This window comes from Papilio xuthus, unplaced genomic scaffold (assembly GCF_000836235.2).
Source record: "Papilio xuthus unplaced genomic scaffold, Pxut_1.1 DF826923.1, whole genome shotgun sequence".
Classification (NCBI taxonomy): Eukaryota; Metazoa; Arthropoda; class Insecta; order Lepidoptera; family Papilionidae; genus Papilio; species Papilio xuthus.
The window spans coordinates 3,856,381-3,876,119 of NW_013531726.1; the positions used below are offsets into that span (position 1 = coordinate 3,856,381).

Below are 19,739 nucleotides of genomic sequence, written 5' to 3' on the forward strand. Positions count from 1 at the left end.
CAAAAAGTCCATTAAAACTTTACGCCACGATTATACCGTTGCAGTCGAAATTTTCGCTGCTAATCATTTAACTGCTTAAATTAGAAATCCGCTTACTTTGTCTGGCTTATACAACAGACAGTGCATTAGTTAATATATTATTTTTATCGATAAGAATTGAGGATTTAAACTAGTGTTAGCTACTTGTTCATGAGACTGTTTATTGTTTTCAGAATTAATATTACAGAATAATAAGAGTTTAAACTCAATCAAATTGCCGTGTAGTCAATAGTCAATAGAAAACGCCATCAAGACAAAATCTGCTTATCTGAAAAAAGCATTCGTACTAAAGTTTATTGGAATCAATGCTACTTAAAATCGTTTTTAAAACATCGGTGATCAAGATGGGCAACATCAGCGGGCAGTAGGCAACACTGACCAAGACAAACTGTCGGTTGACATTGACATAAAATCAAAATAAGAAATTGTCTTTGGATTGTTTTGGGACTGTAAATTGCAACTTTTTTTAAGAAGTATTCCTAAAACTAATCTTAAAATTTAAATTCGTTACATCAAAGTGAAGTATTAAAAAAGTATAATGACTTACGATCGTATACATAAATTTCTTTTGAGGTCCATTGCCAGTCGAGGAGTTATTGCTATGCCAGAAGTTAAACAAATCATAAACTCATTTACAGGTGATAGAATAGTTGTTAAAAATTAACAATGAGATAGCCAGGTTTTATTTCAAAATTAATTTGTTACAGAGGATGTCGATGTTTCTCCTAAAGATCTTATTAAAGACATAAATGAAAAAATACGACCGTTCCAACAAAAGATCAAGATAACTAATGATGAACTTACCTCAGAAGAAGTCGTCGTGTTTCTTTCTCTTGGATATGATGATGCCACTAAATCTCAAAATATATTCTCGGCTACTGAACTTGAGTACTTCCGAATCTTATTGGAACAAATTATGACCACAGTAACTCGGCAAATAACTGGTATACATGCTATTAATTTAGTAAGCAGTATGAAATCTTCATTTACTAAGACTGATGCACAGGTACGTAATAACTAGTATTAATTTAAGTTTTAATTGTAATAAAACCTCCTTGTTTATAGAAAGATCTTATGAAATTTTCAAATCTTGATGGCGCCGGACCGAAAGAAGTAGAGAGATTTAGTATTGCTGCATCTCCAGTTATTGTTTTTAATTGCTACATAATTAATTTGTTTGAAAAAGATCCAATTAGCTACTAAGGGGTTCACAAATATGGCTTTATTAATCTAAGAAAATTGTCCAAATAATTTCTAAATCTAAATCTTTTAGTTTTAAGGTTTAAAAATAAAATAAAATCATTCAGGATGTGTACAAAATTAACAAAAAAGTTTTACACACAGTAATAAACTGATTTCTTTTAATTATTCCAGAAATTACTCAATGTATGGTGTCAGATGCGATATTTGGACAAGGATGATGCCAATTATGCATTAGGTGTTCGAGCAATTCATGAATTTGAAGGTTACTTCCGTGAAAATATGCCTGATATTATTGAAGAATGCTGCCTTTGTAAACAGGTTGTGTTTAGGGTAAGCAATTTAGTTTTATCTATTTCAATATAAAGTATTTGATGATTACCTATTTGAATGCTTAGCTATTTGTTTTCTACCTCAAAGGTTTTACTGCCTAGTCTTTAAATCTAGCACTTGTAAACTTATCTATGAAGATAAGCATATACTTCTTGCTAATTTTAAAATATTGGAATGTTTGGGTGTACAGATGTAAGTTTGTTAGAAGGTATCCCCATAATGGTAGCATGGATTTCGCTGAAATTTGGCATATCTTATATGTAGCATATAAGATCACATTGAGTCGTAGGCAACAGTTAGTTGTACTTAGTCAAGAAATACAGCATAATGTTTAAAAATAACAAGATCATTGTTTATAGTAACATTAAAAATAATCAATATTTTCTAACTTCAGGGTTGTAACTGTCCCGCTTGTGGGGTGGCCATTCACACGCTATGTCTAAACAAATATTTGGAAAAGCTACAAAAATGGCCATGTTGTATGATTGACTTTAATCAGGCTCAATTAGACCGTTTGAACTGTATAGGGTGAGTAAAATTTTTATATGTCGGGAATTTTTTTTAGCTTTTCTTATAAATGTCTATAACTGACATAAATGCTACAGATAATTACGATACAAATATTGTATAGATTCTTTTCTGGACAATGCAGCATTTAAAAAAAATTTTACTAGACAAAGAAAGAAGAAATCCTATGTTTTTAGCACTCAAATTTAAATAAATGTTTGAAGTAAGTAATTTTGAGGTTTTACTTTAAAAAAAACTACAATATATTATCTCAGGTTTTCAAAGTAGACTGAGAGATGAGTTTTAAATTTTTGCGGCAGAAACACATATTTAAACTACCTTATCATCTCAGCCACACGCCGCCCAATGTAGGGCATAGGCCTCCCTCAAAGATCGCCACCATAATTGGTCCTGTCTCCCTTATCCAGGATACTCTCGCAAGCTAAATCAGGTCATTGCTGGACCTAGTGTGTGTAGGCCTGCCTTGAGGAGCACTAGTGTGTTCCACCAGTGGCACTAGAGGAAGGCCACTGAGGAAGTTTAGTAGGATAAACCATCATTTAACCTTTTTTTCCCAAGGATCAGGGTATCTTTGTTAGGATACCCTGCGAAACGCGCATACCATTCCTCTGGTGTTGCAAATGTCCAAGGGTGTCGTTGATCACCTCGGTGTTCAGGCCGTTCGTTTGCCCCCTTCTGTTATATAAAAAATGATTGTTTCCTCCATACCGAAAACTAAACCTCAACCTATTTCATAGGTCCCTCGAGGGTGACCTATGCAAATACCTATTTCAGACCAACATCAGATCAGAATATTATGTTCAATGAATCAATTTAAAAGTAACAAGACAATGTTTTTAACATATTTATTTTGTCAATTCCAGTTTGTCACAAAGTGTGCGTTTGAGAGAAACTCAGGAGACAATATGTGATGAAACTGAACCTCTTACATGCAGTTCTATGGATGTAGATGATGGCACACAGGAAATCATTCCAGAGATCTCACAGAGGATTACAAGGAAGAGGAAACGACCGGAATAGGGTACTTTTTTAATTTAGTTTTATTTTTAAGTAATATTTTGTGATTTGTAGATTTATTATGTGTTGATCACATGAATGTGAAGTGTTTGTTTTGTCTAAAATTAAAGCCATGTTATTTTTTTCATATTTCCTTTAATTATTATTTTTTATATTAGAGGTTAGGTTATGAAGAATTTAATGTTTTAAACTGGTCAAAGTATACTTTTTACTATTCTAAGCGTTATATAGCTAAATAAACATTTTCAACTTTCTTCCTCACAAGTTTTGCTGATTTTGGATAGAAATCCAATAAATATTTCCATTCGTCTAATTTCAAATATACTATATCGACAACAGTTCTTGCTCTGAATGAGAAAAAATGTTGTACACCAACAAATAGTCCCTGTAATTAATATTAAAATGATGCTTTACTTTAATGAATGTTATTATTATTATGATAGCTGATGGTTTATACTAGTTTTTGTTTTGATCAAAAGCTTAAACGGAGGTGACTTTTTAATGATTTTTAAAAATTTGCTAGTTTGCCTATGGTTTCGGTTCTTGTTTGGAATCCAGCATACTGAAAGCCATATAAACTAATGATTGCACTTGCCTGAGCTATGCCAAAGCTATCTTCCGGTCCCAGAACATCGTAAATTGACTCGGTTAAATTAGGATGAACTGTCAATACTTCAACCTAAAAAAGTTACATTTTTATATTTTTTTGTCTTAGAATTATTTTTTTCTAAACGTGGATTTTTGTTTCTTCTTCTAAAGGTTTTTCTTCTTTTCTAATTCTTCCAAAATGTTTTTTCATCTTAGATTTTAAATAGCAATATGTTTTGCACGTTTTTGCAGTGAAAACCGACGATAAGATAAAGATATAGTCTCATGATTTAAAATCTACAGCTTACAAAACACGTTCACTATTATCTTTACCTCTCCCCTATGTATAAAGTAGATACATTGATCGGAGTCTCCGCGTTGCACTATGTAGTTCCCAGGGAAGAAGACACAGTGTTTCATCCACATAACTAACATCCTTTTAAAGTCGTCGTCCGTTTTCTCAAAGATAACCGACTCTCTTATATGACTCCCATACACTGCTTGCATCACTTGACATCGTAAACGGAATGGTAATTTGTAAACTAACTCCGGCATCTAAAAAAATGAGGGTCTTGAATTATTTTCTACTCAATTTTGAGTATACTTTAATGTGTAACTTCTTCACATAAAAAGCAATAGAAATATTGTTAATTAATCTACCAAATTGTTGAGATACTAAGAAATAACTAAAGGGATACTCTTTATACATATAAGGCTCGGTGCAGACTGACCACCGACTACAGTTATCGGTGGCCACCGACAAGAAGTTCACACGATTTTTCATAAATATTGTTAGAACGTGCGGCCGGTGGTGGCCACTCGCTACGTTAACAAAATGTATAAAAAATATTGTGAATTGCTTGTTGCTGGCGGCTGTGGTCGTTGGCCCGTCTTTGCGAGCCTTAGTGTGAAGTCAACCAACCCGCACAAGGCCAGGGCGGTTGACTGTGGCCTAGTCACCCCTAATATAGGCTCCGAGTCCCTATGTGAAGACGTATAGTGATCTGATGATGAATAATCCTCACTTGTCTCCCCTGCTGTCGGTTCCATAGCTCGCATACATAGTCCCACATCTTGTTCATCTGGTGGTCACTAAGATCAGTGTCTCGTAGGCCGTCTTTCAGTTCGTTTATCTGATAGTCATATGCGATACGAGATGACGAATGTGCTGTTATCATCGCCGACATTTCTGATATTAATAGACCTGGAAACTCATTAAATTTAAATGTCGAACATAATAACCAAATGGTTATTTTGTGTATAGCTTGACCAGGAATATAATAAGCCACATTGCAAAAAAATATAAAAGTATCTGTGATGTAATAAAATGCCAATTAAAGCGCCCTCAGGCTAGGACTTTTATATTCTTGGTTAAACTATAATTTTTAGATATAGGAAACATTAGTAAAACTAGTTGCTATATACGGAACGTGTCCTTAAAGTTACGCTCCACTAAGAATTATACAAAAAAAATCTTTATTCCTTTTTTTTAAATGTGAAGGATTACGTTTCTTTTAAATATTCAGTAAGTTAACCTGTGCAAAATTTAATTATTATAATAACTATAATTGTTTCGATAACTTCAAAATCGTTTTGTGAAGATACATCCCCGGTGCCGGTTATCGTCAAAAGATTTATCATGTACCATAATGCAGTTATGTAGAGAGAGAAATACTTTCCCTGTAAAAACAAAAGCATGTTTTATTAGCAAAAACTCTAAAGACTAGTTGTCGCACGGGAATACGTTCGCAAGGAAGTAAAACTAAAAATTTATAAGTAGCCTGAGTGTTTCTCCAGACTGTTCTACATCTATGCCAAAATTCAGCGATATCCATGCAGCCATTATGGAGATACCTAAACATTTACATTTATAATACTAACATTAAATTTCTTACCTCTGCATATTGTGCACGTAAATTCAACTCTTCTTTGGACATCCAATTTGACGACTTGCAATGAACCGGCGTCAAACAAGAAAGCTTGAAGAATAAACAAGCGTTTACGTGTGATAATATTGACGCCCATATAACAATCGTGCTGTAAGAAATTAGAGAATTAAATAAATCAACTCCGCCTTTCCTTTCCTAAAGCGATCCCATCTTTACAGAAAAGGCGTTGGACCAAAAGTTTTCGATGCATCTGTTTATTGCGGGATTTTACATCAGGTGAGTAACTAATGCGTGTAAATCTTTATATCAAAGAATAAAATCATTACGTATCTTATACTTAATATATAAAATCAATTGCTGTCCGTTACTCTCGCTAAAACTCGAGAACGGTTGAATGAATTTATCTTATCTTGGTCTTGAAATGTTCTTGGAGGTCTATGGAAGGTTTAAAAGATGAGAAAAATTCGAATAATTACCGGGAAGTAATTAAGTTTTTTTGCATTACAAGCGAACGGAGTCGTGGGCGACAGCCAGTATTTAATAGATTTGTTTATATGCAAATATACTTACTTTAATTTTAAGAATAAATTTGCGGATCCAATGTTTATTTTCCGATGTTGTCTGTACGTGAAGAGATAAGTAATCCTGAAGAGTTGCGGTGTTCGGAGGTAACAAAATAATGCATTTTGTATGTTGGGGTTTAATTGCATCGCAAATGCTAAGTAACATACTGGTAGAATTGATAGGAAGTCCCGTCTTCTCATGAATGTTTTGGAAAAGTACCTAATGTAAATTTATATCATCAATCCGGTTAGATGTGAAGATGATTATACTGATGTTATTATTCCAATCCAGCAATGAAATCCAGTGCTGGATTACAGCTGAAACACGTAATCTCACACTCGAATGCAGTTTATCTGGTTTATTTTTCCATTTTTATACATTCATTTTATTTGATCGCTGGACTGGGATAAAATAAACTGGGCATAAGGTTGGAGTTAACATGTAACCTTGGGATTACTGCACTAACTACTACATGCACACATGTAGTGTAAACAGACTCCTACATTCCTTATCTTACTATGTAATTCCTATTTGTTCGGAAACACATTTTTATTGTTGGTTTCTGAGACAAAAAAAGATTTTGGTCTCAGGAACCAACGATGAATATTTCAATTGTTTTAGTACCTATTAGTTTACTTTCTTCGCATTTAACAATGAATATAGCAATTTACTTACATGTTTCGTACTTTCTTTGGATTCAGAATATAGTCGCCATATCTATTTGTATAACCTGTATGCATATCTAAGAAGATCTTGTATAGAAAAATAATATCGAACACAATACAAATATAAAGGAAATAAGCATTCGACATGAAAGCCATTTGATATATCAGTATCATGAAATCAATGTATGATAGGCACATAATAAAATAATCTGAAAAAGAAAAATATTTTATACAATCTTACTAATATTATACATCCGATAGTTTAGATCAGTGATTCCCAAACTTATTTTATCTACTGCCCACTTTGAGAATAATTTTTTTTTGGCGCCCCCATATTTTCACGATTTCAAATTAAATTAATTAATTATTGTGATCTATATATGTATATTAACGGAGAATTCTAAACGAAACTTTTACTATAACCCGCAACTTGAGACCTGCAGCGCCCACAAGGGACGTTATCGTCCACTTTGGGAAATACTGGTTTAGATGGTTGTTTGTTACAAGGCCTCTCCAGAACGGCTTAATAGATCTTAATGAAATTTGGCACAAATGTAGAACAAAGTTTTGAATAGCACATAGACTATCTATTAGGTTTTTTTTAAATTCCGCCCGGACGGAGTCGTGGCAGCTAGTTACAGTATAAAATTGTTAATAACATGCTTAAATACCACATACCCATGAATGTAACAAACTTCGAATCTGGCACAACACTACTGCGAAACCATCTGTAATTTATATTACATTATCTTACAATATTTATTTTAAAGATCTGAATTTGATATCTTACAATTGAATTCTAGGAATCTGGGATATCATGATACATATGCTAAGTCTTTATATATTTTTTTGTTTAATTTGACTTCTATTTTTTATTTAAAATAGTAATAAAATATGTCTGAGGATTGAGTCGTCGTGTCTTCTTTATAATGTGTAGGTAGTTTTTGGATCAAATACGAATTTTAACATACCTATGTGGTTTGAACAATAACCATTTCGCGGCTATATATTCCGTATTCCCTATTGATGAAAATGATCTTGAACCATGAGACTCAGCTATACTTTTATCTGGACTCTACAAAGTTATTGTCATTATTACTCTTATTAACCAATGTATATGTATATGTGCGATGAGTTTATCTGACCCGGTAACGGGGATGTCACGACTATAACCACTGTTAGATCTATCAGAAAATAGAGACAGTTCTAGTTTGACAATCGTAGAGGGACGGCGAGAGTTGTACTTTAGTTCCATTTATGATCACCGGGTCAGATAAATTTGTCGCACTATAATAATGTTCATAAAAACATACTTACATCCAAGTATATATTAACATCATTTTCCTCTTCCTCTCCTGATTCGTATGTTAAAGAAAATGGTTGAATCTAAAGACAGATACGGTCTTAAAGGTAAGCTTTCTGTTGTTATTTTCATACAGCGAAGAATACTCACTTCTACACTAGTTCTTTCCGACATAATAGTAGATAAAACGTAATCTTTGGTAGTGGAACTAAATGATTCTTTTACTTTTCTCAACACAGATGGATAACCCTTAAATATAATACGGATTAAGAATAATCAAAAAACTAAAATCACAATTTATCGTTTGATTCATACAGTTCATGTCGTCGGGATTTTGAAACTAACCTTTAAAATAGAATAAAATTCAGTTCCTGGTATACATAGTAGGTCTATGTTTCTAGATGCGACAACATTCGATTGTGTTAGGTATCTCGACGCACCTCGGATATTACCGAATATACCACCGGGTCCCATGCATGCTTCTACTTCATTGCTTTCTGATATTATGTCAACCTGATGATAAATATGTTATTTATTAGCTTTTCCCTGAGACTGTCCGCGTGGAATTAAAAATCTTAGTACTATGTGGTTCTTCTAGATTATGTTCTTCATGTATGCCAAATTTCAGCGAGATTTGTTTTGCTGTTCTGGAGATTGGTAATAATAAATATTCATGCATCCATCTAAGCTTTCGCATTTATGACATTAGTGAGAAAATTTAAGGACAGCAAAGTTAAGGCATAGTCCTATACAGAATACTCGGTTATTGTTACTCGGTTATTACTTTTTCTGCCATAGACATTAGGTAAAACTTGACCATTCTTTTAGCGCTCCTTTTACCATGTAACGTTGCCTTAAATGCTACTTCATTACAGTAAATGATAAACTTTATTATACATAAAGAAAAGAAAATATTACAAAATATTTGCTATCGAATCGACTTATTCTGGAGGCAAATTAAACTTATGACATCATCTTAATCGAAAATTTATAAATTAACAAGTTTCCGTATTAGTACTTATGCTATCTAGATTTCACAATGAATCAATTTTGAATGAGATTTTAAATGAACTTGGTCAGTATATAACGTGGGCAACAAAAATATATATTTTTAGCATAGAATTTATTAGAAATTATATTTTATCCAATATTAAAATCATAGTGCACAAGTGCGCTTTTTTAATGTTATAGAAGATTAGAGACTTTTTCTAATGTAATGGAAATTATATGGCGCAATTACATTTAATTTTAATCATCGATGCCAGATTAACAACCGACAATAATTGAAGACCCCTCTATTAACCTCTGTAACCTCAACCTTCAGAATATATTTCACGAAATTAGTTCCCATCAAGACAACATTTGTAGCAATAGCAAAGAACTGGTAGGACATTTGCGTTGATGTGGTCTCTGTTTTTATCAAAGAGCTTGAAAGGGTTAACGATATGAGTTGGTTATACCAAACAGTAGAAACCCACGAATGTACACATGAAAAATACATATGCGTTGTTTACTGAGAAATATCTTTACCTATAATTCAAGGTAAATGTACATAGCAAAAGAAATAGTGGCAATACTTACTTTTCCTCGGTAAATAATATACATGCTGGTGACAACTTCATTAGCTCTTATCACCATGTAGCCTTTTTGATAATATTGCTCTTGCAACTGTTTTGCAAAAGATCTAAAGAACGAATATTCCACGTTCTCGAACAAAGGTATCTCTCGTAATGTTTTCTCATACATATACAATACTGCATCTTCGTTTAAATTAGAATGTAATTTTCCAAGTATAGTTTGATGCTGTGGAAGAAAGAAACTGAGATATTTAAAATTTTCCATTCTGAACTAGAATAGATAGATATGTGTGAAGTCAACCAACCCGCACTTGGCCAGCGTGGTTGACTATGACCTAGTCACCCCTAACTTAGGGTAGGCTCCGAGCCCCTCGGTGGGGACGTGTAGTGAGCTGATGATGATGATGAACAAGAATATTGTCTTGATTTTTGAACTTACAGACCAACCGCCAGTTCTTTTCCATTGATATTTCCAATAGTCAATAATCGTACGTTTAAGGGTAAATGCAACTTTCTCTCTGTTAAGAAATAGTTCTAAATGTTTCACGTTTTCTTGAAAGTTTGTCACCATCTGATCAGCCATTGCTTTTAGTGAAGCCATTCTCGCGTAGACGTATCTGAAACAATATGGTATTACTTCATTATCATGAAAGATATATGGGTCATGGGTTTTCCTTTAATTTTGGTGTAGTATTTCACATCCTTATTTTAATAAAAAAAAACGCTTCTAGTGTTCTGACGAATCTAATACATTTTTGTTTATTAAGATTATGAGCAATTGATTTGAATTTATATAACTAAGTCATCTGTTATAAGGAGTGATTTGCAAGGAAATAAATTATATACAACAAAATTAAAAACATCTACCCACCCGAAGAAGAGAAATCCATGTACAGTGACGCAAATTGAGAGTACCATGTGGGTGGTATCTTGTGCTATGATATCACCAAACCCGGCGCCGCTAAAACTTGTAGCTGACCAATAATACGCCAAAAGGTACGCCTTCGCAGGCGTTAGGTTTTTTACTTTGAATGTTTTCGCTTCATCTAACCACGAACCTATCGATTTTATTATTACCTAAAGTTGATTCACATTTCAATCTGTATTAACTTATATAAAAGACTATAAAAACTCATAATATTCCGATATTATTATATAATGACGAGGATGTATTTTGAACCAACCAATTCATTCGTAATTTTGAAGTAGACATACATATGTACGCCATAGTTAATTATTTTTCGTTTAACATACAACATTAAAATGCATCTTCGATAAGCAATAACAACCTTCAGAATCTAGTGTTTTAAATAGTATTGCCAATCGAAGAAATACGGGAAACATAAATAGCAGATAATACAACAAAAACAGTTTACCAAGTTGACAAATCATATTTCCATCGGGATTATAAGTGGCCTCCATTAAAGGTCCTTTTGCTGCTAAAATCTCTATTCTTTGCTCAAACTCATTTTCATCCGATGCAACCACATATGTGCACGACATTGTTATCAAAATGGACGTATACAGATTCAAAAAGAAGACCGTTAACAAAGTGAATTGTACGACGCTCATAAGATATGCCTGAAAAGAAATACGAGTATAATAAAATGGTGATACAGACAAAACATTCAGTTAAGATTTGTAATAGATATCTAACAATAGTTCAATAATGACGGTTATATACGAAAATAAGGGTGTTTCGGTTCGGACATATAATAGAGCACACAGCAGCAGGTGAACGAATAGACTTCGATCAGAAAAGCACAGCTTACACAAAACATATATGTGAAGAGTGGTAGAACCCGATTTAACGTCTTCGCACGAATTGGCCAGGTTCGTCCGGTGAAATACCACCACCACACAGAAAACAGGCGTGAAGTGGAAGCAATTCCGCGTTTCGTCTGATGAGTGTGCGTCCCGGAGGCCTAATTTAGTCCTCTTTCCCTTCCCACCCTTTTCGTATAAGGAAAGGATGGGAAGTGAAAGTGGACTTTCCGGATGAGAGGATGCATGAAAAGGAAAAATATTTTCTCTCTGTGCATCCTCTCCTCCGTCGATTTAAGGTAGGCAACGCATATGCAATTGCGTATGTCTATGGGCAACGATCACTTCGCTACTTCAGCGATTTCGGGTGGCCGCTCGCTCGTTTGCCGCCGTATCATATAAAAAAAAAAATGTATGGAGGTTATAAACTTCGTATTATTTTCGTTAAAATATTTTCTTCTTGTTTTCTTTTTTCCAGTTTTAAAAGGTCAGATGTATAAAATTAATTGGGTTGAATATAGGTGCGTGTAATTTTTTTCGAATATTAACCACACATTCAGTATATGCTTTGTAATTTCACTTACACGTTTTAAAGCTCCTATAGATTCAGTCCAAAAAGCAGCGTATAATTTGTGTATTTGCAGAACATTAATCATTCGCAAAATACAATGGTACATATGATTATTTATATAGTGTTCTTCCTCTGTATGGTTCTCGTCATGTCTCGGTACGAAGATTTTCCATAATGCATACCAAGGAAAACATGTAAGGAAATCAACTACGAATGCGTTCTGCAATGAAGATACTGTTTAATTATCAACTCAACAATTTACGTTACCAAATATCTGAATCTTTTGTTTTGTAGTGATTGGTTGTTTACAATCAAAACTACTTTTTTTCAGTTATTTGCCTTTGCTTCTTCTACATTCATATATCTACGTATACGTGGTCGTCGGTGTCACCCGAAGAGCACTCGCTCTTAATAAATTAGTTGGTCCTTTGAAAGGAAAAGAACGGAACTATTATACGAGCGATCACTTTGTTGTACGTCGGTCTGTTTGTCTGTCAAGACCATTTTTTAAAATTCATAACTGACTTTTAAAGTATTTTGTTTTCCTCACTAATCTCCTATATGGAAGAGATTGATGCAAACATTTTGATCGACTAGATCAGTATTTCCCAAAGTGGGCGATAACGCCCCCTTGTGGGCGCTGCAGGTCTCAAATTGCGGGTTATAGTAAAAGTTTCGTTTAGAATTCTCCGTTAATATACATATATAGGTCACAATACTTAATTAATTTAAATATGTGAAAATATGGGGGCGTTAAAAAAATATTTATTCTCAAAGTGGGCAGTACACAAAAATAAGTCTGGGAACCACTGGACTAGATCTTACCGTTATATAATTTTTAGCAGTCAAATACGGATGATAGATTAATTGATTTTTGGCGCCATAAAACGCAACGTGCAACATCAAATATAGATCTACGTAAGAAATCATTTCGAACACTAATAAAGACGTATTATAACTACCGTACAAAGGAGCCATTGAGACAATAATCTGAAAATAAAAAAGTTGTTTGCAATATAATTTGTAAGATATTGATCGTAATAACATAACAACCTTCCAATGATGCGTATTAATGTATAATAAGATACTTTACCGGTATTAATAAACTCATTATAAAGGCCGAGGAAATTCGAATAATAGCCCAGGTCTTGAGAAAAATACCGTCCGGTTTTATTGCTATAGGCATTAGCAAGTACGGTGTTATTTTACTCAGGATTGTGAACTGATTGTATGACTTGAAATAACTCTGGTCCTTCTTTTTATAATCGTTGTAAACGTTAATGAATGAATCTGAAAGTAATACATAAAAAGGTTCTCTTTTTAATCTTAAAAATTATATCTTATATATAAAATTCTCGTGTCACAATTTTCGTTCCCATACTCCTCCGAAAAGGCTTGACCGATTGAAATTGATCTCATGAAATTTTTTGGGCATATTGAGTAGGTCTAAGAATCCGCCAACATCTATTTTTAATGCCCTCGCGGACGGAGTCGCGGGCGACAGCTAGTTAAGTAATAAAATTGATTATAATCAACATACTGTCTAAGAAATCTTGCAAAAAGCTGGTGATTTTCATTTTCGGGGCTTTCTCAGAAACATTATAATGTTGAAAATATGCTTCAGCGCTTTGCAATTTAGCTTGATCTGCGATCATTTTTAATTCTTCTGGTGACAGAAGACCATCGTGCTCTCTCATATCAGGAAACAAATTTAGCGCTGACGTGTATGCAACGTGACTTATGCTTATAAGCTGTAACAAATAATTATATTTCATTGATGATATCAGATTTCATTTATTTTATTTCCGTGTAATAAGGAAGCCAGGTCTATTTTTATAGACCTATGGGACTACCTGTGAACGTTCTAATTTCTTTGCTTTGACTTCGTTTCGGACTATAGTTGGAAGTCGGTACAGAATTTAATTATTATATATTTACCTTACAATGAGTTAACGTAACAACAGTATTGACTGCTGGTACTCCGTACAACATGACTAGCAAACCAAGATGGTTGCCGGGGCCTACGACGCGTTCCTTTTTTTCCTCTCTCATTGCTTTAGATGTTACTAAGCAATAACCCCTTTCGATAATATACAACTCTCTTGGTATTGTTCCACCGTAATAGACTATTTCACCCGGTGGAAGTATGACGTCTCTTGCCACTGTAATATGAAATCATATTTTAAGCATTCGCTGAAACTATCTTTAAAATAGAAATTGATGTATAACAATTTAAAAGAAGATAGTATGAAGTACAAGATATCTTAATGGCCTTAGCTGTCAGAATATCTGGAAGCATTATTACTGTGTCTTTTACAATATTCTTTTCTTACTCCCAGTTAACGTCTGTATGTACGCTTTATTCTTCACTTGAAAAAATTTAATCGAAGTTAAAGCTTTGAATCTCGCTTGGTGTAGAACCTTTCTTCGTAACTCCGATGGTACCACCGTTGTGTCCAACCAACTCTGATCTGTTAATTCTACCCCCTGTAACAGATTTAGTGTTATTAAATTCTTGATCCACATTTCCTTAGCGTAAGATTAATTATTGTTGAACAGAAAATTGTGAAACCATGTCTTGTATGTACTTATAGCTTTCCTTACCGAATTATATTGCCATTGTAATTCATAAAACGCCATAATTCTTGATTTAATTGCTCGATGCATATTGTTCTCCCTCATGAATTTATCAATTGTAATAATCACTTCTAAAAATGCTGTTTTTGTTCTGAAATATACTTTAATGTAGTTATTCGTTACTTAACATAATTTGTATTACTAGGATGTAAAGGCGAAAGAGTATAACTTAATATTGTGTGTTAAAATTTGTTGATTCAATTGACTTTTTACACTTAAGAAGCAAAGTTTATTTTATCAAATATACCATTGAAATTCACCATAAATCTATTTTACCTTGACCAATGTGTTACTACAGAAGAGAACTCCGATATGCAATACCCAGTAAGTAATACTCCGAAAAGACTGAGGAATGCAACCAGCCCCATGTCATGTTTATCTCCCGGAGAAAAATCACCGTACCCAACAGAAAGTAATAGAGTAGTCGAAAAGTATATCGAAGTTATAAGTGGAAGTTGAGTCTTGGTTGCACTGAAATTATTTTAATAAATTACTTTATTACACTCAAGCGTGTGTCGTAATATTCCAAAATGTAGTCTATGATACTGCATGTTTCAGTAAGATGACATTTTGATTTTAATAGGTGTTTTGGCATTGAAAACTCGTTATTTAACACATACCGCATTTGTATTGCCACGGGTTTTTGAATATTTTCTGTAATAGCTCTCGCGAACCAAGAATTTTGTGAGCATCGCGCTACGAAGCATGATTCCATATAGAGGATCACTCCGCACCAATAACATAACAGACTCACAAATGTGCAGTATTTCGCGATCTGAAGAATAACATACAAACATTCTGGGATTTTGGTACATTGAAAGATCAAGGAAATTCGACCAACAAAACTAATTAACTTTAATCAGTGTCACATTATGGTGTACCTTAATAAGAATCGAATTTGATAGCAGCTTTCTTTCCAGCTTCTCAAAGAAATAAGTTAAACGCCAGACAAGGCACAATTTAGTCCCTTTGAACAGATAAAACAAGTGTTCTCTATAATCATCGTAGTACATAGTTGCTGTATGTATTGTCACTATATACTCGAAAGGTATTAAAGCAAATATATCCAAATAAAACGATGGTGAATTCAATCTGTACTTTAAGATGCCTGAAAACTTTTTAATATGTCGCTTTTTTGTTTTCACAGCAGTCACCAATGAGATAAATATGTTAATAATCAATGAAATAGATGTAACAATTTCTGCATAGAATAGGTAACCCCCTGGAAAGCTTCGTTTGATTCCAATATAAAAAGGATATAGTATGCAAATATAGAGAACTATTAGTAACATGTATAGCTCCCAGTATCTTGCTAGATAACACTCGGATTCCAATATCCATGGGAATTTTGAGTTAAGACAAGTGAACGATGTAGTTCTCTTTTTTATGTGATCGGAAAGTATGTAGAGATCTAAACAATTTTCATCCAGTTCATCGTCTTTTGTTAAGTTCACTTCTGTTTTACCTGTTAAAAACTGCTAGTTAGTTCTATGTTTTTTTTGTCTTGTAAATACGGGATTTAAAGTTGTTAATTTCAATTACCTTGTCTATATCTTAATTTATCTTTTAAACATTTGATACTGCTCTTTTTACGATCTTTTGAAACGTAAATGTTCAATAAGAATTGATCGTCGCCTGTTTGATTTTCTTTTCTAACTCGACTTCGAGCTATTCTTTTTAATATATCTTTACGTATTTCTCCTATCAAATCTGGGTACGTGATCATTAATTTAGTAAACTCTGTCTTTCTTAGAATTTGACATTCTACGTAAGTTGCAGCTTTTACTGTGCATCTGGCTGTAAATTGTACAAAATAATTTTGTAAATAATAATCGTTGGAATTTAGGTATTGTTTTTATTAAATTATTCAAACTTTCGTCATAGACATTATAATTTTTTTTAAAACGGTTAAAACACTCACGTGTATTCGTCCGGTGGCGGCACCGACTAGTTTGTCAGGGAGAGACGGGCCGCGTCCGCAAAATATTACCAGTCCCAATCACCCTGATGAAAGACCCCCGATGGGATCGAAACTAGTCGATGCCGATACTTACGAACATACGTGAGTGTTTTAGCCTTTTTTATCTGTTTTAATCAGATTATATTAGTATACATACCTGGAATATTAAATATTAAAGCAATTTCTCCAAAGCACGTTCCTTTTGAAAATGATATCATTGGACTCTCGTCGTCTTCATCTGATAATAATTCTAAAACACCACTTGTAACGCAAACCTAAATTAAAACAAATACACGCTTAGAAATAATCAATGGAAAACAATGTAGGGTAGATCAAACAAATTTTACATGTAAAATTCACAAGACGCGAATACTTCTTTGCAAATAATGATATCTTATGTAATTACCATAACAGTTTTGTTCTCATTGTGATTGTAAATAATATCGCCTGGTAAAAAGAATCGATGACCCATTGTCACTGAAAGACGTCTTAAAAAAGCTTCAGGTAATTTTCTAAATAACAATGAACTGTAAAGTGGTACTGCGTTCAGATCATAGCAAATTTCCATTTGCAAAGGAAATGGAAGAAGCTTTAATAGTTTTGGCTTAAAAACTCCAGATTTCTCGTACCAAAGATCTTCATAATATCTTTAAAACATAAAAAACGTTACAATTGTGTTTAGTAAGTATAAGAATGGAAATATTATTGATGTACCTGATAATACGCTTCGTTGTAATTTCATCCATTTTAATTAATTTAAGATGATTTTGTATTTTCTGCAACTGCCTTACATATTTCGCACGACGTGTGGTTATGGTAATAAATTGGGAAGTCAGAGAACCAACAAATACTATGGTTGTAAGTAAAAACCCAACTAATATAGCTGCCGTAGCTGTGACTCTTTCAGCTGTAGTCACCGGGTAGAGATCGCCCAGAGCATTTGTAGTGAGAAACATAACAGACCAATAGGCACATATGAAGTACCAATCAAACGTAGTCTCCGTAGGTAAATAAACGGCCGCCACGGACCAAGAAGAACGATTTTTATGTATATCATAATTTCGATAAGCATACAAATACCATAGACAAGTCCAAGTATGAACAGATAACACGAAAAGAATTAGATATTGAACCAAAAATGTGGTCCATTGATTGCTACCTGCTTGTGTTGATCTGTCGTAAAAATATTCAATAATTCTGTAGACACGTATTGTCGCGATTATCGGCGATATTGTATAGAAATCAAACAGAGAATGATCTGGGTCTATAAAATAGAGAAGAGAATATGGAAACGCTAAAATTATATCTAAAATGACACGATATAAATCAGGCTCCATTAAATTTAGCGTTTTACGCCATTTTTTGAAGAATTTCAATCCAAAAATAATAACAACGTCAATAGCAAAGATGGCGTTCAAACTGAACAGCAGTATGATGATCCAAAAAGATTTTTCTAGTCTACGACAAAATGTATACAGACAAGATTCTAAAATATAAGAGACAAATAGAACAGAGAGGATAAATATTTTCCATGCTGGATTGCAATATATTAACATAACATATCTAAGTTTTCTGTTACTGTAGTCTGTTCGTGGTTCTTGTAATATCGCGTAAGTTTTTGTTGGTTTTTCTTTACCATCTGTCGGAGTTCTCGACAATCGCCCGATCCTTGGTGCAATTTTAAACTTCTTCTGTCTATCAGTTTCATTTCTGTATTTGTATACATCTAGTGAAGAATCTTCATTTTCCTCACCACCTGGAATTGTTTACAATTTTAACATTTAAAATTTTCAACTACATAGACTGTATTTCATATTATAATATTAATTATTAAAATCGAATTAACAAGAATAGATACTCACTCATTTTGTTTATGTGTTTATGTTTACATTAATTGCATTATTATAATTAATTCAACAAATACCATCAACTCCAATAACACAAATGTCTAACAAACGAACAATCTAGTAGGTTTATTCTATTAAAACCAGAGGTTCACTAGTTCGAATTTCAATCTGGAATGACACTTTGACGCACAATATGAAGGCTATAATGTCTAGGTTAACTTACTTCACTGATTGATGAGTGAAAAAGGTCACCTGATTAAATTAAACTTGTCGGTTAAGGCTGCAGGTACTCGTAAACGACAAGTTCACTTTTTCTTTAGAAAGGAACTGAAGATATGTATACAATCGAGCAATGAAAATTCTTTCATCTGAGTCATATTCTCTTTATGACATCAACATATCTAGCTTAAAACATAAACTTTAAAGAAAACTTAATAAAAATAGCAATAGTTCAATCTTACGATTCAGCTTTTAAATGTGATAATGTAATGGTATTACCAACTAAAAAACACATGGGCTTAAGATTCTGATCTCCTTTCTTTTGTCTACCAAGACATTCAAAAAGGAGCTATTCCTAATTTGAACAGATAATTGGTCTTCACTTTAAACTATCTCGTAAAATATTATATAATACTTATGTATGAAAAAAGCTTAAGTTTTCACAAAGATTTTAGAAAGTAGTTTCCCGTCGTTTACCCTAATAAGTGATAATGTCAAACGTTAAACCTTTGTTCGGAAGCTTCTAGATGACGTAATGTTTTCGACACAAGATCTAAAACGAATGCGCACGGCACTACAACCTACATACGCGGACATAACATATATTACGAATTGACGTCGTATTAATTTCGTATTGTATCCTCTGATCCATGACTGGATGATTCATTCGACAGATCAAGCTTGACGATTACGATACTGTCATCTTAATCATTGTTAACTACTTTTAACTTAGATTCGGCATGCAAGACATGAGCTCGCCTTTAAGGCAAAGGATTAAGCTGGATCTGGACCTTTCACTTTTTTTTTGTCTTCAATTTTCATGTCCTATTTCGGTTTACTAGTCCCCTATTGATTGAAGTTTGTCTGTAAATTTACAATGAAAGATTTTTTTTTATAAAACTTTATGCGGTTCTTTTTCACATTTACTTTAACTGTGTTAAATATCACGATCATCTGTCCTTGCGGTTTTCCTAAAAAGAGATATAAAGTTTTCGATTCACGTACTAATATAACTTATCATGATATTTATGTAAACAC

At 33.3% G+C, this 19,739-nt stretch overlaps 2 protein-coding genes across 3 annotated transcripts; one reads left to right on the plus strand and one right to left on the minus strand.

Annotated features, from left to right (window-relative positions):
- Positions 1–431: 431 nt before the first annotated feature.
- On the plus strand, positions 432–3,224 carry Nse1 (SMC5-SMC6 complex component Non-SMC element 1). Its single transcript, XM_013318638.1, has 5 exons — positions 432–677; positions 747–1,045; positions 1,414–1,572; positions 1,967–2,100; positions 2,964–3,224. The coding sequence occupies exons 1-5, from the start codon at positions 578–580 to the stop codon at positions 3,118–3,120; spliced, it is 849 nt and encodes a 282-aa protein (XP_013174092.1). The 5' UTR covers positions 432–577; the 3' UTR covers positions 3,121–3,224.
- Positions 3,225–3,240: 16 nt separating this feature from the next.
- Positions 3,241–18,585, minus strand: LOC106122580 (uncharacterized). Of its 2 annotated transcripts, XM_013318635.1 has the most exons (32): positions 18,498–18,585; positions 17,350–18,391; positions 17,042–17,282; positions 16,793–16,910; positions 16,218–16,472; positions 15,557–16,140; positions 15,296–15,450; positions 14,952–15,146; positions 14,643–14,766; positions 14,372–14,525; positions 13,977–14,200; positions 13,579–13,789; positions 13,132–13,328; positions 12,864–13,028; positions 12,052–12,258; positions 11,080–11,284; positions 10,575–10,761; positions 10,143–10,320; positions 9,708–9,929; positions 8,472–8,639; positions 8,277–8,375; positions 8,141–8,209; positions 7,795–7,898; positions 7,502–7,551; positions 6,834–7,032; positions 6,165–6,377; positions 5,601–5,742; positions 5,241–5,385; positions 4,731–4,909; positions 4,039–4,260; positions 3,713–3,796; positions 3,241–3,502 (listed from the first exon to the last, which is right to left on the minus strand). In XM_013318635.1, exons 1-32 carry the CDS (start codon positions 18,499–18,501, stop codon positions 3,341–3,343), a joined length of 6,504 nt encoding a protein of 2,167 aa, XP_013174089.1. In that variant the 5' UTR covers positions 18,502–18,585; the 3' UTR covers positions 3,241–3,340. The 2 variants fall into 2 exon arrangements, with proteins under 2 accessions (XP_013174089.1, XP_013174091.1); XM_013318637.1 differs by lacking the exon at positions 8,141–8,209.
- Positions 18,586–19,739: the final 1,154 nt, after the last annotated feature.

Excerpts from the sequence above, each read along its gene's own strand:
- Nse1 (XM_013318638.1), top strand. The coding sequence starts at position 578 with ATGACTTACGATCGTATACATAAATTTCTTTTGAGGTCCATTGCCAGT. Across the intron at positions 1,573-1,966 it reads GTAAACAGGTTGTGTTTAGG|GGTTGTAACTGTCCCGCTTG; the intron begins GTAAGCAATTTA and ends TTCTAACTTCAG. Across the intron at positions 2,101-2,963 it reads GACCGTTTGAACTGTATAGG|TTTGTCACAAAGTGTGCGTT; the intron begins GTGAGTAAAATT and ends TGTCAATTCCAG.
- LOC106122580 (XM_013318635.1), bottom strand. Across the intron at positions 15,451-15,556 it reads CAAATTCGATTCTTATTAAG|ATCGCGAAATACTGCACATT; the intron begins GTACACCATAAT and ends GTTATTCTTCAG. Across the intron at positions 8,376-8,471 it reads AATTTTATTCTATTTTAAAG|GGTTATCCATCTGTGTTGAG; the intron begins GTTAGTTTCAAA and ends ATTATATTTAAG.